Below are 19,203 nucleotides of genomic sequence, written 5' to 3' on the forward strand. Positions count from 1 at the left end.
CAAACATGATAGTGAAAGGTCTTGAGATCATGCCATATGATGATGAACAGAGGGAATTGGACATTTTTGGACTGGAGAAGAGAAGGGGGCTGGGGAGAGGAGTGGTCATGAAAACTGCCTTTAAACATCTGAAGAGGGATTAGACATTTTCTGCTTGACCACAGATTATGGATCCAAGAACAATGGTAAAGAAAAACTGCCTAATAATTAGAGCTATCCAAAAAGGACATGGAACAGGGCATTGAGAGGTAGCAAGTGGGTTCCCCTTCACTTGAGATTGCCAAGAAAAAGTCAAATGACCACTTGTCAAAGACATCATAGAAGAGGAAACTAAGACATGAAGTTAAGTGATTTGCTCAGGGTCACACCAATAATAAGAATATCTAGTGAGATTTGAATTAAATGTACTTGATTCTATGTTTAATATTTTGGCCACTACACCATGCTGTCTCTCTAGTGTGGTCTGGGTTTGAGGGCCTCAAAGTTTCCTTTTAATTTTGAGATTCTGTGATTCAAAATTGCATCTGTAAATGATATAAATTGTTTATGGGCAGCTTTGGCTGTTAAGAGAAGTTAAATTTCATAAATAATGCTTCAAACAGTTTGAAAAACACTACTTTCAAAAAGGGATATTTCTTTCCTGTTTCTTATCTATAGATGGAAAGTTACCTCTTTCTGACTAGAAAAAGGAAGTTTGGGGATTTTGTGTCAGAATGCAGAGGTACCCTATGTGATTGTAATTTTCTTTCTCTGCTTCAGCCTTGTGAGGAGAGAGGACATGGGGGAGTCAGAGGGAATCACAGTCTGTGCAGGCCATACTTTGGCTCTCAGATGCAGGAAAGTGAACAAAGCCCAACTCACTGATATTCAGAGGGCAAAGAAATCCAAACCGAAGAAGTAAGGTGAAATTCTGGGGATAAAGATAGGAAATGTGCTTCTTTGAGATGGAAGGTGTGATGTTTGCATCAAGTAATTAGGTGTGGAAATGCAAATCCAACTCTATAACAAAGGCCTACTATTTTTACTGATAGGCACTAGACTTGTAATTCCAATACATGCCACAGGGTGGTGCCTGGGATCTAATGTTGTATATTCAGTGATCCCTGGTGATAGTGATAATTTGTCATCTCCAAATATGTGCTCTTTGATTTGAATTGCATCTTCTAGCCCAGCAATAAAGACATATCCTAAGAAAGGGATAGGTATTGAACCTTTTATTTCATTTGCATAGAGAATTCCCAAGCAAGAAAATCCTCCCTATCAATGGAGGTCAGTACCTTCTCAGCAACTTATAGAACTTCTTAGAGGCTTGAGAAAGTAAATCATTTGCCCAAGGTCACACAGCCTTATATGTATCAGAGGAGGGGGTTAAACCCAGATCTTCCAGGTTTCAAGACCAGTCCTCTACCCACTGTACCACATCTCCTATCTGGATAACTAAGAGAATGGAAGAATTAAGGAAACATGTTTTTTAAAGCATTTTCTTTATATTAAAAAAAACACAAAACACAATTAAGTAAATACTAACTTTTAACTCAGAGAGCACAGCTTAAAGAAGTGCAAAACTTATATGGGCATTTGGTACTTTTTTTTTTTTTTACTGAATTCAATTTTGTAGTAATTGCTGCTTAAGTTTATTTTAAGCTTCTTTTTCTCAAGAAACCTTTTAACTGATACCTCTTTGGGTGTTGCTTAGTTAAAGTTTCTAGGTGGCTTGTGGACTCTTTGTTTCCCACTCTTGCCTACTTTGAAGTTTTGAACAATCAGAGCTTGACATCAAAATTTCCATTTTGAGCCAGTTCAGCCATGAAAAGCCTGTAATCTACTTGGGTGCTCTAATCACCGAAGTCAAGATCGTCTTTGAATGTTGCTAGTTGGAGGATTAGGAAATTTGGAAGTTGAAAGATTCCTTTGAGGTCATGGAGCTCCACTTACCAACCAAATGCTTCCTCTACTAGAGGGAGAGCATTTGGTGTCTGGGACAGCTTTCTATGGCACTCTTTAGTCAAAGTTATAGACCTACCCAAGGTATTCTGCTCACTGGAGCAATGCAGAATAGTTTTACTTCTTCTTCCAAATGACAGCCCTTCAAATATTCTAAGACAGTTATTATGTCTCTAGTTTTCTCTTATCTAAGCGAAATATCACATGGATATTGTCTATAACCTACATCAAATAGTTTCTCTTTTGGATTCTGGATGCTTTTCTATTTATTCATGTTCTTCTAGCAACTGATTGCATTGTGGAGAGTTAGAGTTACGAAGACCAGAATTCAAATCCAGCAAGCAATTACTAGCTTCGTGACCTTGGACAAGTCACTTAACCTCTGCAGAGCCTTAGTTTCTTCAACTGTAAAATGAGGCTAACAAGAGAACTTATCTCCCAGTGTTATTGTAAGGGTCAAAGGAGATGATATATGTAAAAGCACTTAACCCAGTGCCTGGCACATAGTAGGCTCTTTCTAAATGCTAATTCCTTCCTTCCCTCCCTTCTTGAAATTTGATATCCGACTAGAACCTAATACTTCAGATGCGGTCAGATCAGTGCAGAATATAGGGATCATTGCCAAGATCTGGATGCTGCCATTAAAATAGTTTGAGACAGTGTGGGCTTTTTTTTTTTTTTTAGGCAGCCACATCATACTTTCTGTTTATGATGAACTTGTGGTTAAATTTCTCAGGTCTTTTTCACATGAACCACTCCCAAGCTAGGTCTTTTCCTATCCCATATATGTGTGTGTGTGTGTGTGTGTGTGTGTGCGCGCACAAGATCTAGAGGTAATGTTTTATTGCTACTTTTCTTACTATATCATTAAATGCTTTTTGATTTGAATTACATCCTCTGGCCCAGTAATAAAGGCAAACACATTGGTGGGGACTCAATGAGCTATAGGTTTAGGTTAATATAGACCCAGAAAGTATGTTGAATCTGGGCACCCAGGTATCAGTTGGGGGGATCGCCCAGATGCCACACTAATAAACTTCTTTTTGTTGGCATTTAATCATAGTAGGTACTAAATGCTTATTCACTGATTGACTGATGGCTTCAGTTCAGTGTTGCTAGTTACTGAGAACATTTTGATTCTTGATTCTGCTGTGTATCCTATTACCTGTCCCTTCTAATGTCTTATTTAGTGCCTGTGATACGCTACTCAAGATTTCCATTAAAGTTGATACCAATCCTCTAAATGACACTCTTAGGTAATTTCACAAGTTTGCTACTATCCAGTACATACTTCTTCAGCTTTTCTATTTGGGGGTAGTAGATCATGGTGGGAATGGGAACCTGATCAATCAACTAGAGAAAATAATAACAATAGCTAACATTTATATGGCACTTTAAGGTTTGGAAAGTCCTTTATATGTGTTAGCTCCCTTGAAGCTCACAACTCTTGGAGGCTGGTCCTATTATTCCCATTTTATAGATGATAGAACAATCTCAGAGAGTTTGAATAACTTTCTAGTAAATATCTGAGGCCAGAGTCAAAATCAGGTCTCCAAATCTAATGCTTGCTCTCTCTGTTGCCCCAGGTTTAGTCCCTCTCAAAGACTAGACCTGGAACCCTCCTCACCTCAGAACCTACTTCCATGCATGGAGGCTATACCTCTTACTCGAGCCAATCAATCAACATTTATTAAGTGCCTACTATGTGCAAGGTGCACATAGGGATACAAGACAAAAATAAAAGAGTCCCTATCCTTGAAAAGCTTACACTCATTTTAACAAAACCTTCTGAGAAAATAATACCTCAGTGTCCTATTACCAAGTGCCTTCGGAGAAGCTAGCGTGGACACCAAGGTTCCTGCTCAAGTAGCAAGAGTGTGCCCCTCCCTCCAGTCTCTTTCAGATAATGGATGTCAAGGCCTCTTATCTCAGAATCTAATGTCCCATATAAAGGTAATACCTATTCCTTCCCTATTCTCACCCAGGTGTGAGGTTTAGCTAGCTCTGAACAATGAGAAGACAAAGGAATGAGGGATTCAAAGAGAGAGCAGAATTAAAATATGAAGTCCTTGAGGGCAAGGACTGTTATTATTTTTTCTTTGTCTCAGCAGGGCTTAGCACAGTGCCTAGAATACATTAGGTGCTTAATAAATGCTTGATGATTGGTTAAATACAGTACACAGGTATGTATGGCCAAATGTAGGGTCAAGATTGTGATGGGAAGAAGGATGATGGTCTGGGAGAAGTGAAGGTCCCTCTGAGAAAGACACCTTAGCTTTTGCTACCCTCTGGCACCCAGATAAGAGTCCTCTCTCTGCTTGATCTCCAGCCTTGGTCTCACTGCCATGACCTTGTTTGGGGTCAGAGTCTTAGATTTTAGTTCTAATTAAGAAACAAGTACATGCTAAGTGTGTAAAGCATCTCCCATGCATCATTCCTTGTTTGGGGTGTCAGAAATAGCACTGAGTATGATTTTACTGATCTAAATACTCAGCCCAATAATCCCACTGCATCAGCTACAGTGATGTACTAGTAAATATTTAATAATAGGCTCTCCAAAAAAGCAGAACAAACTTTCCTATATGCATTAATTTGTTTGTTTGTTTTTGTATTTTTTTTTCATTTTTCAAATGCTTCATTAACCTCTGATTTACATCATTAATTTCTGTCAGATTTTGAGTTACAAATTTTTTACCTGTTTTTCCCCTACCCACCACCACAAAATAGCAATCTCACAGATTATCCCCCCCTCCAATCTGCTCTCTCCCATATCTTCTCTCATACCCCCTTTGACTTTTCCAGTAGGGCATGGTGGATCTCTATGCCCCAGTGCCTGTATATCTTATTTCCCAATTACATGTAAAATAGTATTAATAATAGTATATATATATATATATATATACATATATATACATATATATTTTTTTAAGCATTTGATTTTAAAACTTTGAATTCTAGATTCATTCCCTTCCTCCCTTGTCACCCACCCTTACTGGGAAGATAAGCAGTTCAGTATAGGTTGTACATGTGTAGCTAATGCAAAACATTAACATAGAAGATATATTGTAAAAGACTGACTATATTTCCCTCCCTCCTATCCCACCACCCACTTGTTCTATTCTCTACTTTGATCCCGTCTCTTTTCAAAAGTGAGTGCTTCCAACTTCCCTCCCCCTCAGCCTACCCTCCCTTCCATCATCCCCCCTTATTCTCCTAGAGGGTGAGATACCCTATTTAATGTGTATTTCATTCCCTCCTCAAGCTAAATTCAATGGGAATAAGGTTGACCCATTCCCTTTTGCCTTCCTATTCTTCCCCTCCATTGTAACCATTTTCCCTTGCCTCTTCTATATGAGATAGTTTACCCCATTCTGTCTCTGTCTCCTCTCATTATATTCCTCTCTCACCTCTTAATTTCACCTTTTAAGTATCATCCCTTCCTATGAACTTGGTCCTGTGCCCTCTATCTATGTATACTTGTAAACATATATACACACATTCACATATGTATTCATATACCCGTATACCCTCTGACATATATATATATATATATATATATATCTTTCTATTTCTATTCCCTTCAACTATTTTCATACTGAGAAAAGTTTCATCAGTTACAATTATCATTTTTCCATGTAGGAATGTTAATAATTCAACTTTGATCAGTGGCTTATGATTTCTTTTCCCTTTACCTTCTCAAGCTTCTCTTGCTTCTTGTATCTGAATATCAAATTTTCTATTCAACTCTGGTTTTTTCAGCAAGAATGCTTGAAAGTCTTCTATTCCACTGAATGACCATATTTTCCCCTGAAACATGATACTCAATTTTGCTGGGTAGGTGACTCTTGGTTTTAATCCCAGCTCCTCTGTCTTCTGGAATATCATATTCCAGGCCCTTTGATCCCTCAATATAGAAGCTGCCAGATCCTGTGTTATCCTGATTTTGTTTCCACAATATTAAAATTGTTTCTTCCTGGCTGCTTGCAATATTCTCTCCTTGATCTGGGAATTCCAGAACCTGGCTATAATATTCCTAGGAGTTTTCTTTTTGGGATCTTTTTCAGGAGGTGATTGGTGGATTCTTTCAACCTCTATTTTGCCTTACGGTTCTAAAATATCAGGGCAATTTTCCTTGAGAATTTCTTGGAGGATAATTTCTGGGTTCTTTCTTTAATCATGGCTTTAAGGTAGTCCAATAATTTTTAAATTATCTCTCCTGGATCTATTTTCCAGATTAGTGATTTTTTCCCATGAGATATTTCATATTGCCTTCTATTCTTTCATTTGTTTGGATCTGTTTAACATTATCTTGATTTCTCATAAAGTCACTAGCTTCCCTTTGCTCCATTCTAAATCTGAGGGAATGATTCTCCTCATTGAGCTTTAGAGCTTCTTTTTCCATCTGGCAAATTTGGCTTTTTAAGGCATTCCTCTCCTCATTGCCTTTTTGAGCCTCTTTTGCCAATTGAGTTAGTCTGTTTTTTAAGGCGTGATTTTCCTCAGTCAGGCTGTTGACTTTCATTTCGTAATTTTCTTGCATTGTTCTCATTTCTCTTCCCAATTTTTCCTCCATTTCTCTTATCTGCTTCTTAAGGTCCTCTATGGCCTGTAACCAGCCCGTATTTTCCTTTGAAGCTTTTGGTACAGGAGTTGTGACTTCACTGTCTTCCTCATATTCCATGCTTTGCTCGTTTTTGTCCCCCAAATAGGAGTCTAATGTTGGAATCTTCTGTTTGCTTTGCTCCCTTTGTCTGGTCATGTTGCCCCTCAGTCACTTGACCCCTGGGCTTTTTGCCACAGTAGGACTCTGCCACCAGATAGGGGAACTTTCATCCCAAATGCTGGGGTTTTCTCAGCTGCCGGAGGTATTAGTTGGGTACCCTCTCTGAAGCCTCCACACACTCTGGCATGCTGGGACCCTAGGACTTCCACCCTAGACTGCAATCCAGATCCAAGCAGGTTAAAGCAAGAGCGATTACCCCTCAGACTGGTTGCTTGGTCCCCCTACACTCTGCAGGCCAGGAGCTGACGCTGCCACGTGGCACTGGCTGTGCCGGGTGTCTCAGCGGCTTCTTGCCCTGGGGGCAAAAGCCGATGCTCTCCCAACTACTGGTCCCAAAGTCCAGACTACACTGACCTCTCACTTTGTCCTTCACATCTATGTGTTGATAATTCTGGAAACGGCCACAGCTGCTGATGATCTGGAGTCCCTCTGGCCAGCGGGTGGTCAGACCCACCTGGAGCCTAAAACCTCCAGCTCATGCGGGCCTGGGCTCGGCTGCACTGGCCGCTTGCTGCCGGCTTGCCAGGCTGTCCTCAGTGGGAGGTTAGCTTCTCTGTGTCATTTTGTGGGTTCTGCAGCTCCAAAGTTTGTTCAGAGTCCCCTTTTTACATGGATTGGGCAAAGTCTATATCTGCATTATTAACATTTTCTCTATCTCTTTCATAAGTCTAGAAATCAACAATCGAGAAATCAACAAAACAAGAAATCAGGCCCTGATTTGTAGCATTTGATGATTTGATGATTTCTGTGAAGTAAATGCTCACACAGAAATTTAATAATTCACTCTCAGGAGTCAGTTTGAGCTAGCCAGCTCCATCAAACCAACTCACTACTTTCTTGGGGAATGGAGTGAGATGAATAGAATGATATTACCTATCCTTATCAAAAGATACTGGAAAGTAAGCATCACAGTCAGTGGTGCTTCCTCCACCTTCCTGCCACTCTCTTCCCTATGATTCAGCCACTGTTTGCCAAGGCTACAAAGAAACACAGCCCCTTTATCTGCTATCACTCCTACTCTCTTAACCTTCCCCGTCCCTATCCTTCTCTGCCCTCTCCTTTCATGGTGCCTTTTGTAGCACCATCATCCCATTATTCAGTTAAACAATCATTCCTTCACCTTCTGCTTCTTCCTTCACACTACTTCATGGAACCTCACTTCCCTCTGAAAGACAAGGCATTTCTGACCACCTTCAGTAATCCTGGCTTCTCCTTCTCTTAGAGAAGGAAACCTACTCTTAACTCCTCATGAAAGTTTGAAGAACCTTTCTCTAGCACCATCACTCAGCAGCCTCTCCTTCTTTGTGGTATACAATTTGTCTAAATCATTCTTAGTATATTATTAGCTAAATCATTGGTCTCTAGATCTCTCTCTAGAATCCTTTCTCAGGAAGTTTAGTACCTGGTTCAGAGTATTCCTTTCTATCCCAACTCTTACCCTCATACTTACGATACTTAGGGATTTCAAGATACACACTGATATCCTTCCTCAAACCCCCTCGTCTCCCACTTAAAAAACTCAACTTTCATGGCTACATTTTCACTCTAATCCAGCCACAGGTCTGGCTACACATTAGATCTCACCATTACCTATAGTTGTGCTCTCTCCAGGAACTCTAACATTCCCTTCTCATCAGAGTTATAACCATTCCATTTCTCTGCTTTATTGCTCCTAAATCTATTCTTTGTTATCACAATGATCTCTAGTTTATTCATTTATCCCAGTCTATCACCTTTTCTCTCATCACAGTTTGGGTTCTGGAGTTGATCAGGTAACTGTGTACTATACTTATTCAAAAAGCATTTATTAAGGTTCTGGAGGAAAAAGTGAGATTGGTGACTTTTCACAGCCTTTCCTTACTTAAATCCAATTCACTTGGGGTGGCCAAGTAGCACAGTGAGTAAGAGCACCGGCTCCAGTGTCGGGATGACCTGGGGATCAAATCCGGGCTCAGACACTTAGCACCCACCCAGAAACACCTGGCCATGTAACCTTGAGCAAATTACTTAACCCCAATTACTTAGGGGCGGCCAGGTGGCTCAGCAAGTAAGAGCATGGGCTCCAGTGTCAGGATGACCTGGGGATCAAATCCGGGCTCAGATACTTAGCACCACACCCAGAAATAACTGGCCGTGTAACCTTGAGCAAGTTACTTAACCCCAATTGCTTTAAAAAAAAATCCAATTCACTTGCATGTTGTGGCATCAGCTCCCTGATGTTATAGTTCTCTTCCAGAACAAAGGACAAACAACATTAAGCATTTGCTATGCACCAGGTCCTGTGCTACGCAGAGGATAAAAAAAAAATGACAAAAACTGTCACTACTTTCAAGGAGTTTATATTCTAATTCTTCTCTGTCCTTGATTCCCTTGTTCCTATGTCCTACTGCTATTCATAAACCAACTAAAGCCTACGTTTGGGTTACCCATCTCTTCCACCCCCTCCATCAGTCTTTTTCTGTTCCTATTCTCATGCTGCTCAATGCTGTCCGAAGAAAACACCCATGTTGAATGAGGGTACTACATATTTACACAATCTAACTTCAGCTGAACCCTCACTGCTGCATGACAATTCACTTATTCTCCCTGTATTGACCCTCTCACATCCCCTGCTACATAAAGGTTTGGTGATGACAATCCCCCTATCCTTGAGCTCCCTAATGCCACCCTTCCACCACGTCCTCAAGCACAACTCCAGACTCTATTTTACTGAGACAAATCCATCTGCTGTAAGCACATGGTAGCTTTTAATATTATCAGCTTTCTCTTCTCTCTTTGATACTCTCTCCTTCTTTGGTTTATGTGGTATAGCTTTCTCCTTGTCCTGCTCTTGTCTGCCTAACCATTACTTCTCCGTCTCGTATACTTCCTAAATGTGGTTATTCTCCAAGACTCTATTCTAGGCCTTCTCTCTTTATCTTCTCAGTGATTTCTGTTGCTGCCATCATCATCAACTCTACATAGATGCTTTCTCTCTCCTGACTTTCAGTTCCCATATCACTTGGTCTAGTCTGTTGGACATCTCTACCTGAACATCCCATCAGTATCTCAAATCTCAACATCTCAAACAGAATTCATTGTCATTCCCTTAGTCTACCTCTCCTTTGAATATGAAGTTTTTCTTTCTGTCAACCTCCTAAGGGATTATGAAGAGCAGTGAAGTCTTTGGGTCAAAGTATATGTTCATTTTAATGACATTATTTGAATAATTCCAAATTGTTTTCCAGAATGGTTACACTAATTCATAGGCACACAAACAAGGCACTAATGTCCCTTTCTTTCCATAATTCTTCCAACATTGCCTATTTCCATCTTCTTTCAGTTTTCCCTATTTGCTGGATATTAGGTGAATCCTCTGGGTTATTCTGATATTAATTTCTTATCAGTAGTAATTTGGATCATTCTTCCACATAGTTATTAATAGTCAACAATTCTTCATTTATATTCTTTGACCACTTCTCTATTGGAAAACAAGATGATCCTTAAAATTACAAAGTATTATATAAACACTGTTAATAAATTAAGATGAAAGAGTATATCCAGTAGATCACTCCTATATGAATCGATAAAATAGAAATGTGAAACTGAAAAACTGAGGCCCAGATCCCTGATAGTGGTTTTCTCATTAAAGTTCAGTAATTTTGTTGGATCCACTGGACTTATCTTTTTTTTACTTTACTTCTGGGTAGCTCAAACAGTTTAATCAGGTGAAAAGATCACTACTACCAAGGCTCAGAAGAGCCTGTGAGAAGTTAGAAGGGCATTCAGTGCTAAGGCAGCCTAAAGACTTTCAGATTAAATAGTGGAGAAGTGGACCAGTCTCGAAAAGAAGAGGCCTCCAAGACCTGAATTCTAGGTGAGTTAGAAAAAAAGTAGTTTAATCAAGCCAGAGGACAAAATCAATGTCAGATCTAATTGTGACTATTAAAAAAAAACAGTCTCAAAGATATATGTAATAAACATGTATTAAATATTTATTGTAGAAAGTACAATGCTAGGTGCCAAGGGACAGTGCAGAAGATACAAAGATAAGTTTTAAGAATACTGCTCCTCCTCAGGTGTTTGCAATCTAGGAGGTGGAAAACAAGACAATGTATTCAATTAAGTATAAAACAAAACAGAATATAAATACATACAAAAGGCTTAAATTCAGAGGAGACAGAGATCACTTTCAGACCAGAGAGAGGTCAGGAAACCTTGCATGAAGCTTCTATTTCAAATTGGGTCCTTGGCTTCTCCAGGTCAGAATTTTTATTTTATCCATTCACTGAGGTTTGGTTTTCTGGAAAGAATCTTCCCCTCATCTTATTGATAATACTTAAATTACAACAGATAATTGTGCTCCTCTATTTTAATAAAAAGTTATATTTTTGCAAAAATAAAAAAGAATAACGATTGATGCTCTATTCTAAGTCCTGGACTATTTCAGAACTGAATCATTAATTGCAGCACTTATTCTATTTTGCCACTAGATGGCGACTGTGCATTGGGTCAGTTTATATAGAAACTGTCAGCAAACTGTTCTATTAAAAGGATTTTACATTTACATTTACATTGCATTTACAATTTTAAAAGCCTGACATATTCACATTCTCATTAAGAACAACTTTGTATAAGCAAAACATACTGTAGCGAGTAGCTCTTAATACTGGCCTTGCAACTGTCTTCTTCTCACATTTGATCTAGGTATCTTCTCTGCTAATCAAGATAAGGGGGTGTGAACCCAAAGAATGAGCTACTTTTGATTCCTTAAGTATTTCTCCCATCTATCTGCTCTGCTCTTCTGTGTACAGAACTACTGGGGCTGGGGAACCTACAGCCTCTAGGCCACATGTGGCCCTCTAGGTCCTCAAGTGTCGCCCTTTGACTAAATCCAAACTTTATAGAAGTTTGGACTTGAGTACCTAAAGGGTCACATGTGGCCTGTAGGAAGCAGGTTCCCTACACCTGAGCCAGACGATATAGTAATAAACACGGAACCAAGCCCTACAACTGTGGCGCTCACTATTATTTTATAGGTTTGGCTATCCAGGTCATTTCAAAAGAGATTATTGATTTTTCTCCTAAGAACTCTGCTTACTTTTAAAGCAAGTTAACTGTATGATATTAGACACTGGGGATTCTGGAAAAGAAGAAGGGAAGAGTTGTGTACCTGAAAGGGACACAACAGTTCTCAGCTATAGATAAGTGCCTGGGCACCTCCAGAAGTATCAAGATGTTCCCTTAATGATGGTGATCAAGAGGAGGCATGTTAGTTGAGACAATTCCATATTTGAATGAAATTAGTGCAAAGATTCCTGGAGAGAGGAGAGAGAGAGGGAGAGAGAGGGAAAGAGAGGGAGAGAGACAGAGAGAAAGGAGAGACAAAGAGAAAGGAGAGAGACAGGAGAGACAGAGAGAGAGAGAGAGAGATTAGGAAAGTAGCTTTATATATGGCAGAGATAGAGTGGCAAAGTATGCAGCAACAGAAGAATGAACCTAGACATGATGGGACATGAAAAGTACTACAGGAAGTAGTCTAGTATGCACTGAAGACGGAGGAAGATGATGTGGGTGATGAAACTTAGGGAGAAGGTGACTAAGGTCTTGTCCTGAGGGTGCTGAAGTGTAGGGGAAACACCCTCTAAACATCACTTACAGTCCTTTAGCCAAGTGAAAACAACTCAGTCTGGCACCTACTTAACAATTAGTTTAAACAGGATAAAGTGAGGTCCCTCCACAGGAGGTCCACCATGGTCGAGGCTCACACCTGCCTTTCCCTCTCCTGCTGCAATTCTTCCACCCCTATTGAGGAAACTCACCTTCCCAACTAAGTTTTTCTTTAAAAATTGTCTTGAGGGAATATTTTCTATTGCTTGCCCCTAGATGAAAAAACTGGAAGTTATGGCTCTGCCTCCCACGTGATGTTATCACTTAGAGAGTGAGGCTGAAAAAAGTACAAATAGATTCTGTGTATTTGAATGTCATGTTTCTGAGGGAGCTGTAGTTTCTAGATGGGGAGTAAAAGGGAGAGGTGATGGAGGAGGAGGGAGCAAGCAGACCCAGAGCTCAGAGCATAAGTCAAATCAATCTAAGTATGACTGGACCTGTGACAGATAGATCACAGGAACATGGGATTTGGGAGGCAGAAGACTTTAGACAGCATCTAGTACAACCCTCTCATTTCACAGAGAAGGAAATTGAGCCCCAGAGAAATAATCTGACTAGTGCCTGGGAGAGTGCCTTAGGGAACAAAGATCTGGCTAACTGAGGGGATAACAGGAAAGCTTTTCTTCAGTGATATCTGGCCTTGACTGCCTCAGCTCCGGAGCTGCCAACAGCTTGTATTTCCTAATGCTGCTTCTCCACTCTTAGCTTTGCTTGCCTCTCACCCACAGATAGAAGCAGGAAAAAAAAGCCATTTATTGAGTCTCTATGTTTACAAGCATAAACCTTGTAACTGTCTTTTTATTACATGTCCAGTCAGTAAGGAATGATTTTCTACTTTCTTAACCTGTGCTCTTTGAAGTTAATACTATTACTTAGAATTTATACAAAATTGCAAATTGCATCCTCAATATCTGGAGTAATGCACATTTTGGGGACCCCACCATAATGGGACTGGCAGAGTGTTCACACAACAGAGTTTTAAGATTCATATTTAACCAGAATACAACTGAGGTCCTTAATAAATGCTTTTTGGCTTGAATCACATTCACTTAGAAATGGGTCCACTGAAGTGATTATTCCCACAGGGTGGTTTCTATAGTTTCTATATCTTCTTTAATACCCAAAGAAACTGCTGTTGAAGGAATGAAGAATAGTATTCTAAAAAGTGATTGTTCACTATGAACTTTGTATTATAAAAAGATAAAGCAACTTTAAATCACTTAAATTTCAGCCACGGTCCTACAGACAGACTGGTGCTTTGGGAGCCAGAGGACATGACCTTGAATTTCAGTTCTACCTCTTTCTACTCACTCCTATAACACCCCCATACATATATGTGTATGTGCTGTGTATACATGTGTGAGCATGCATACACATATATACACATAATACATATATAAAGAGATACTTATTTATACCACACACATACAAATATACATGCATGGGAATATATGTATGTGTGTGTCTATATAAGCCCTGGAAGACTCCAAGTCTGGCACTCTATTCACTTTGTCCCATTGATTTCTAAAGAGAAATTCAAACTTCAAAAACTCAATAGATATTGACTAACATTGCCATTTGATACCTGTGTGACCTTGTACAAGTTACCTCTCTGAATCTCAGTGTCGTCATTGGTGAAATGTGGGTGTCAGACTCAAGGAGCTAAATGTTCCTTCCAGTTCTAAACCAGTGCTCCCATAACAATTATGAACTCCACCAAGGAGAAGAAATTTGACCCATCTTGGCCCATGGCTCATACCTCTTTCTTTCATCACAGTCCAGGTCAGATACTGCCGAGCCATTGGGATGCTGACAGAGCACAGGCAGCCGCTGCATCTCCTGGGCATGGCCCAAACACTGTCCAGACAAACACTGAAATGGAAAAAATAAGCAATGTCCTAAAAAAGGTCAAAGCAAGTTAGCCTCCCATTAATGTATTGGTTAGCTGTTTGGGCTCAGTTTATATGCATTAGAAATTATTCAAGTTATATTATACAAGGTCCAATAGGTTTCATATTAAACCAGTACTGTAGACACGATATATTTATCCCAATGCTGCCTTCTGCTTGAAGAAAAGTAGGTGATCACAAACACTCTATGTACAAACAAGCTGTGTGTGCTCTGAACTGCATAGCCTTGAACTGGTAGTGGGGAAAGAGAATGACTAGATGAAAATTTTCCTATACAGAAGTGTCTTTACTGCCACATCCCCTTAGAGGGGGATGTATAAACAAAGAAGTAAATAAATAGTTGTGTGATAGAAATATATATTATGTGTATATGTATGTGTGGTGTGTGTATATGCACACACATATGTGCCATACATACACATGCTCCAAAGCATACACACAGAAACATATGTATCAATGTATGTATATTTATGCCACCTATGATTTATTCCATAATAAACATATATGCTCCAACACACATATGTACACGCATGATGTATATGCATGAACACACAGACATCATACATGGATGTGCATAATAATTTATGTCATATAAAATACACATTGTGTACATGTATATATAGATGTGTGCCTATAAGCCCTAGAATCCAAGCTCAGCATCCTGTTCACTTTTCATTTTGTTATACTGATTTCTAAAGGTGAAGTCAAATGTTAAAAACTCAATGGACACTAAATAAGCACTCTATGTTCAGAGTATTGGGCTAGGAATATGAATCTTCAGATCAGAAAATTATATTAATTAATACAGACCAATTTGATTTTCTTCTAGTGCTAACCAGACACGAAGTCATGAGAATGGATGGATTACCTGGCTCCCTAGCTGAACTGCCCATTCACCACAAGCTTGACCCAAACAACGTTTTCGGCCCAAAGGTCGATCTTTATGGCCACAAGCATTTGGGGACATCGCCTGCACAACACCAGTGGCTTTTACCCGTTCACAAGTTATCTGACGATGCCGAAATCCATTACCACAAGACACAGAACATTCTGACCAGCTACTTGTCATCCACCTAGGGAATATGAGACAAGGCATTTTAGTATGGAGGTAAGGGACGTGCTAGGGTTACAGAATGAAACGTTACTATTTTCAAAAGGAAAAAAAAAAACCTTTAGTAACTCTAAGAGAATGAGGGTTCAAGAAATTAATTTCACTTCAAGACATGCTGAATGAACATTTACTATTGTGCTAGAAACTTAAGGCAATACAATGACAAATAAGGCACTGGTTCCTGTCCTCAAGGAGTTTCTAATCTAGTAAGAGAAACAAAGTATGTACAGAAATAACATCTGGTCCAACCCTTTTGACAGATTATGAAACAAAAATCCATAGGGGTAAAGCTACTCTCCTGAGACCAAACAGATAGTTGCAGAATCAGCTCTAGATCACAAGTTCCCTGAATCTGGCAAGGTCTTCCAGAGGCAGTGGGTGCCTCCTCACTGGAGGCCACCAGACAAAGGCTCAAGGGTGAGCTGTTAGAGATGTTCTAGAAGGAATTCTTGTTCAGATATGGCCTGGACCAGATGACCTCTGAGGTCCTTTCCAACCCTGAGATGATCTGATCAGTAGGGTGGGAACAGTGAAAAGAACTCAAGGATGGCAGATAAAGCTTTGTGGAAATAGTTCTCTAGGGATAAGATGGTGAATGGTGAGAAATGAAGGCAGGAAAGTGGCTTCAGCTCACTGAGAAATAAAAGCACTGAGATTCTCCTTTTCTATTTGAAGGGACCTAAGCTGATGTTCACCGTAACATTCTAAAGTATTCTGTCAGTGACCAAATTGCCTGGTAATTTCATTCTAAAATGAAATTTTAGAAAGATTCATTTCTTTGCATTGTGTCCTGGAGTCTATCAGTGCAGGGGGTAGGTTGGGAGGGGGGCCCTCCTGAAAAGACTCTAAAAGAAAGAGTGAAAACTAGAGATTAACAAACACAAGAGTAAATGCACCTTGGAGGGCAGTCTCGCCTGTTGCAGGGCTGGACCAGATTTTGTGGCTTCTGGAGGTGATCACAAAAGGTCTCATCGACTTTTTGTCTTTTTGTCATCATGCACTGGGGTCTCTGAATGCGGCTTCCCAGGTTGCCACAGGTAGAAGAGCAGTGTGTCCATTCACCAGGCTCCCAATTATATTCTGATGAAAAAAGAAAAAGAAAGAAATGTTGCTGCAAACTCAACTTAGAAACAGTGACTGGGGGGGCTTACTATGATATGGCCTACAGACATTTGGGGGACTGAATTTCCTATCAGTTTCCTTTACACAATAGGGTCTTAAGGATGCACAAAGGGAAGACATCTTTCCTCCCCCTCAAAAGTGCAATAGACTATTTTAAATATTATTCTCCTTCTCCTGCTTTCATATATCTACACAGTCAGGTGCAGGAGCCAAATGGGGCCCACTGGAAGAAATTCATGTTCTATTACCACAGAATGGGAAAGAGGGACTGTGGTGAGCCAACCAGATGTCCTAGAAAAATCCCAGAAGGTGTAGCTATTAACCACTGGACCTCCTACTCAGATATCTTGTCAGAACACAGGAAGGGGGAAAACCAGAGAGTTGCAACTTCTGTTAAAGCCACTGTCCTGGGAAGGATTTGGAGGCAAATCCCACCTTCTTAGCCAACAGCTCTCAGGATTTTAAGCATTGGACAACAGGACTTTGGGTTGGCCAAAGTCCACTGAATCAACAGAGACAATCTGGCTTATGAGGGGGCAACAGATATAAATGAAACCTCAAAAGCATACAAAATTTGGGGGACTTCTAGCTCTATACAAACATGCAGCATGAATCCATTAAAAATAACATGTATAAATCAAGGATATAATTCTTCACAGTAATCCTAAAGACACAGGCGTATAAGTATTTCTACAAACAGGATGGAATGAGATCATTTCTCCTCAGGCCAGCTGGGCCTACCTTGCTTGACACAAGGCCACACAGGTTTCCCAGATCCAAACCAAGCTCAGAGAGAGGGAAAGGAAGAGGAAAAAGGAGATAGAGGGAGAGGCTACTGCTTACTCCTCATTCCAGAGGAGGGAAAAAGAGATAGGGGAAGGTGGAGGGAATGCAAGGTTGCTTGGGGCTCTTTTCCCTCTCAGAAGAGAGGTGGAACAGTGTTCCCTAGGAGGGGAGAAAAAGCTGAAAGTCTTTTCTACTACTTCAGGATTAGTCAGGCCATGTTTAGTTACTTCCCTTTTCCCGAAGACTCTATCTAGTCAGCTATGCCCAACTCCCCACTCCCCTGAGAACTGCAAACAAAACCATCATTTCTGCATTGTATATTCTACGATCTGAAGATTACTGTAAAGGTGTTGTACCCCTGAATCAAGGAGGCCCAACATATTAATAATAGAAAATTTCTTCCTTAATCCAGCCACATTGTTGTTTCCCTCCACCCCTATCCCAACATCCTTTCTCAGAACTACTGTTCTGGCCAGAGCTAAGTGGGGTCAGTCAGTCAGCCACAACAAGAATGTATAACAAGAATTTGTAAAGTGCTTTCTATGCACCAATGTACCAGACACTGGGCTAAGCATTAGGGATACAAGAAAGGCAAAACAATCGCCAAGGAGCTCACAATTTAATGGAGCAAGCCACAGTTTATATAAAAGTTGTGTACAAGGTACACTGGATGCAATCTCAGAAGAAGGGCACTGATGGGAATTAGGAAAGGTTTCTTGCAGAAGATAGGGTTTAAGCTGAGACCTGAAGGAAGTCAGGAAGCAAAGACAAGGATTCTACAAGGCATAAAGGTGAGCCAGGTGAAAAGCCAGTGAGCCAGGAGACAGGAGTTTTGTATCAGAGGAGTATCACAAAGGCTAGTGTCGCTGGATTGTAGAGTCCATGGAGAGAGAAGTCAAAGTAGACGAATACTAGAAAAGTAAGAAGGGGGAAGGGCTTAAAGCCCAAAAGAGAATTTGATTTTGGAGGTAAGAGGAAGCCACTGGAATTTAATAAGCAGAAGAATGACATGGTCAGAGCTGAGTGTTAGGAAGACCACTTTGGCATTCGACTGGAGAATACACTAGAATGGGGAGAGACTTGAGACAAGAACACTAACCAGAAGGCTACTGCAACAGTCCAGGCATGAGGAGTTGAGGGCCTGCCAAGAAGTTAGAAGGTAAGGATTTATTATTTGATAGTTACCACATTGCGGAGATAGGGTGATTTTAGGATCTATAGGAATAATTAAAAAGTGGAATTGGTCAATATCTTGTACATTTTAATTTCTATATTTAGTAGCAATTGCTCCTTATATGAGTTATTTGATGAAAAACTATCTGCTACACTCAGAGAGGAAAGAAATAGGCAACCTATAGAACTTATAACTCCTAATGAAGTTTGTTGGAGGGTTTCCCCCCCCAGCAAGTAGAGATCTCAGGAGGACTGGAGAGAGGACTATATTGCTTCAGTTCCTCTGGTTCTCGAGTTAGGGCTCTACTAGTCATCTAGGCAGCATAGGGCCATGTAGTCTTGGATTAACTAGTTAGGGGGAGGGGAAGTCCCAGATGGCTCATAGGGGTCACAGCACCAAAGATGAGCTCATGGCTTTTGCCATTTATTCAGAAGAAGTTCAATATCTGATAACCATCAGAAATGTTTTAATTTTCTAGCTCCCAAGGATACTAGGGAAGTGATTAATTAGATAGGAGAGCAGACTTAAGACCAAATTGCTCATCATTCTTAACTCTATTTAGGATAATGAAACCCATTATTTATTGGAACTAGGAGATTACACAAAACTTCTCGATTCTAGGAAGATCTTGACAAAATCCTCCAAACTAAACTAACATATTCCTCGAAACTTCAGTATTCCGACCAAGCACAGAGCAAGAGAAAAATAAACACTCTTTTTGAAT

General features: G+C 40.1%; 1 protein-coding gene across 5 annotated transcripts in view; it reads right to left on the reverse strand.

Annotated features, from left to right (window-relative positions):
• ADAMTSL3 (ADAMTS like 3) overlaps positions 1-19,203 on the reverse strand; it is a 567,766-nt gene that overhangs the window by 10,679 nt on the left and 537,884 nt on the right. For 4 of the 5 annotated variants that reach the window (XM_069098697.1, XM_069098694.1, XM_069098696.1 and 1 more), the window contains exons 26-28: positions 16,294-16,477; positions 15,155-15,359; positions 14,136-14,248 (exon numbers count right to left, since the gene is read on the reverse strand). In XM_069098697.1, the coding sequence (XP_068954798.1) occupies positions 14,136-14,248; positions 15,155-15,359; positions 16,294-16,477 (502 nt within the window). Of the gene's footprint in view, positions 1-10,679; positions 10,797-14,135; positions 14,249-15,154; positions 15,360-16,293; positions 16,478-19,203 lie in introns of those variants that run through there. The other variant, XM_069098698.1, reaches the window with a different exon arrangement.

The sequence above is a fragment of the Petaurus breviceps genome, unplaced genomic scaffold (assembly GCF_028583685.1).
Source record: "Petaurus breviceps papuanus isolate PSGF00001 unplaced genomic scaffold, PetGlider_PUasm1.0 37, whole genome shotgun sequence".
Taxonomy (NCBI): Eukaryota; Metazoa; Chordata; class Mammalia; order Diprotodontia; family Petauridae; genus Petaurus; species Petaurus breviceps.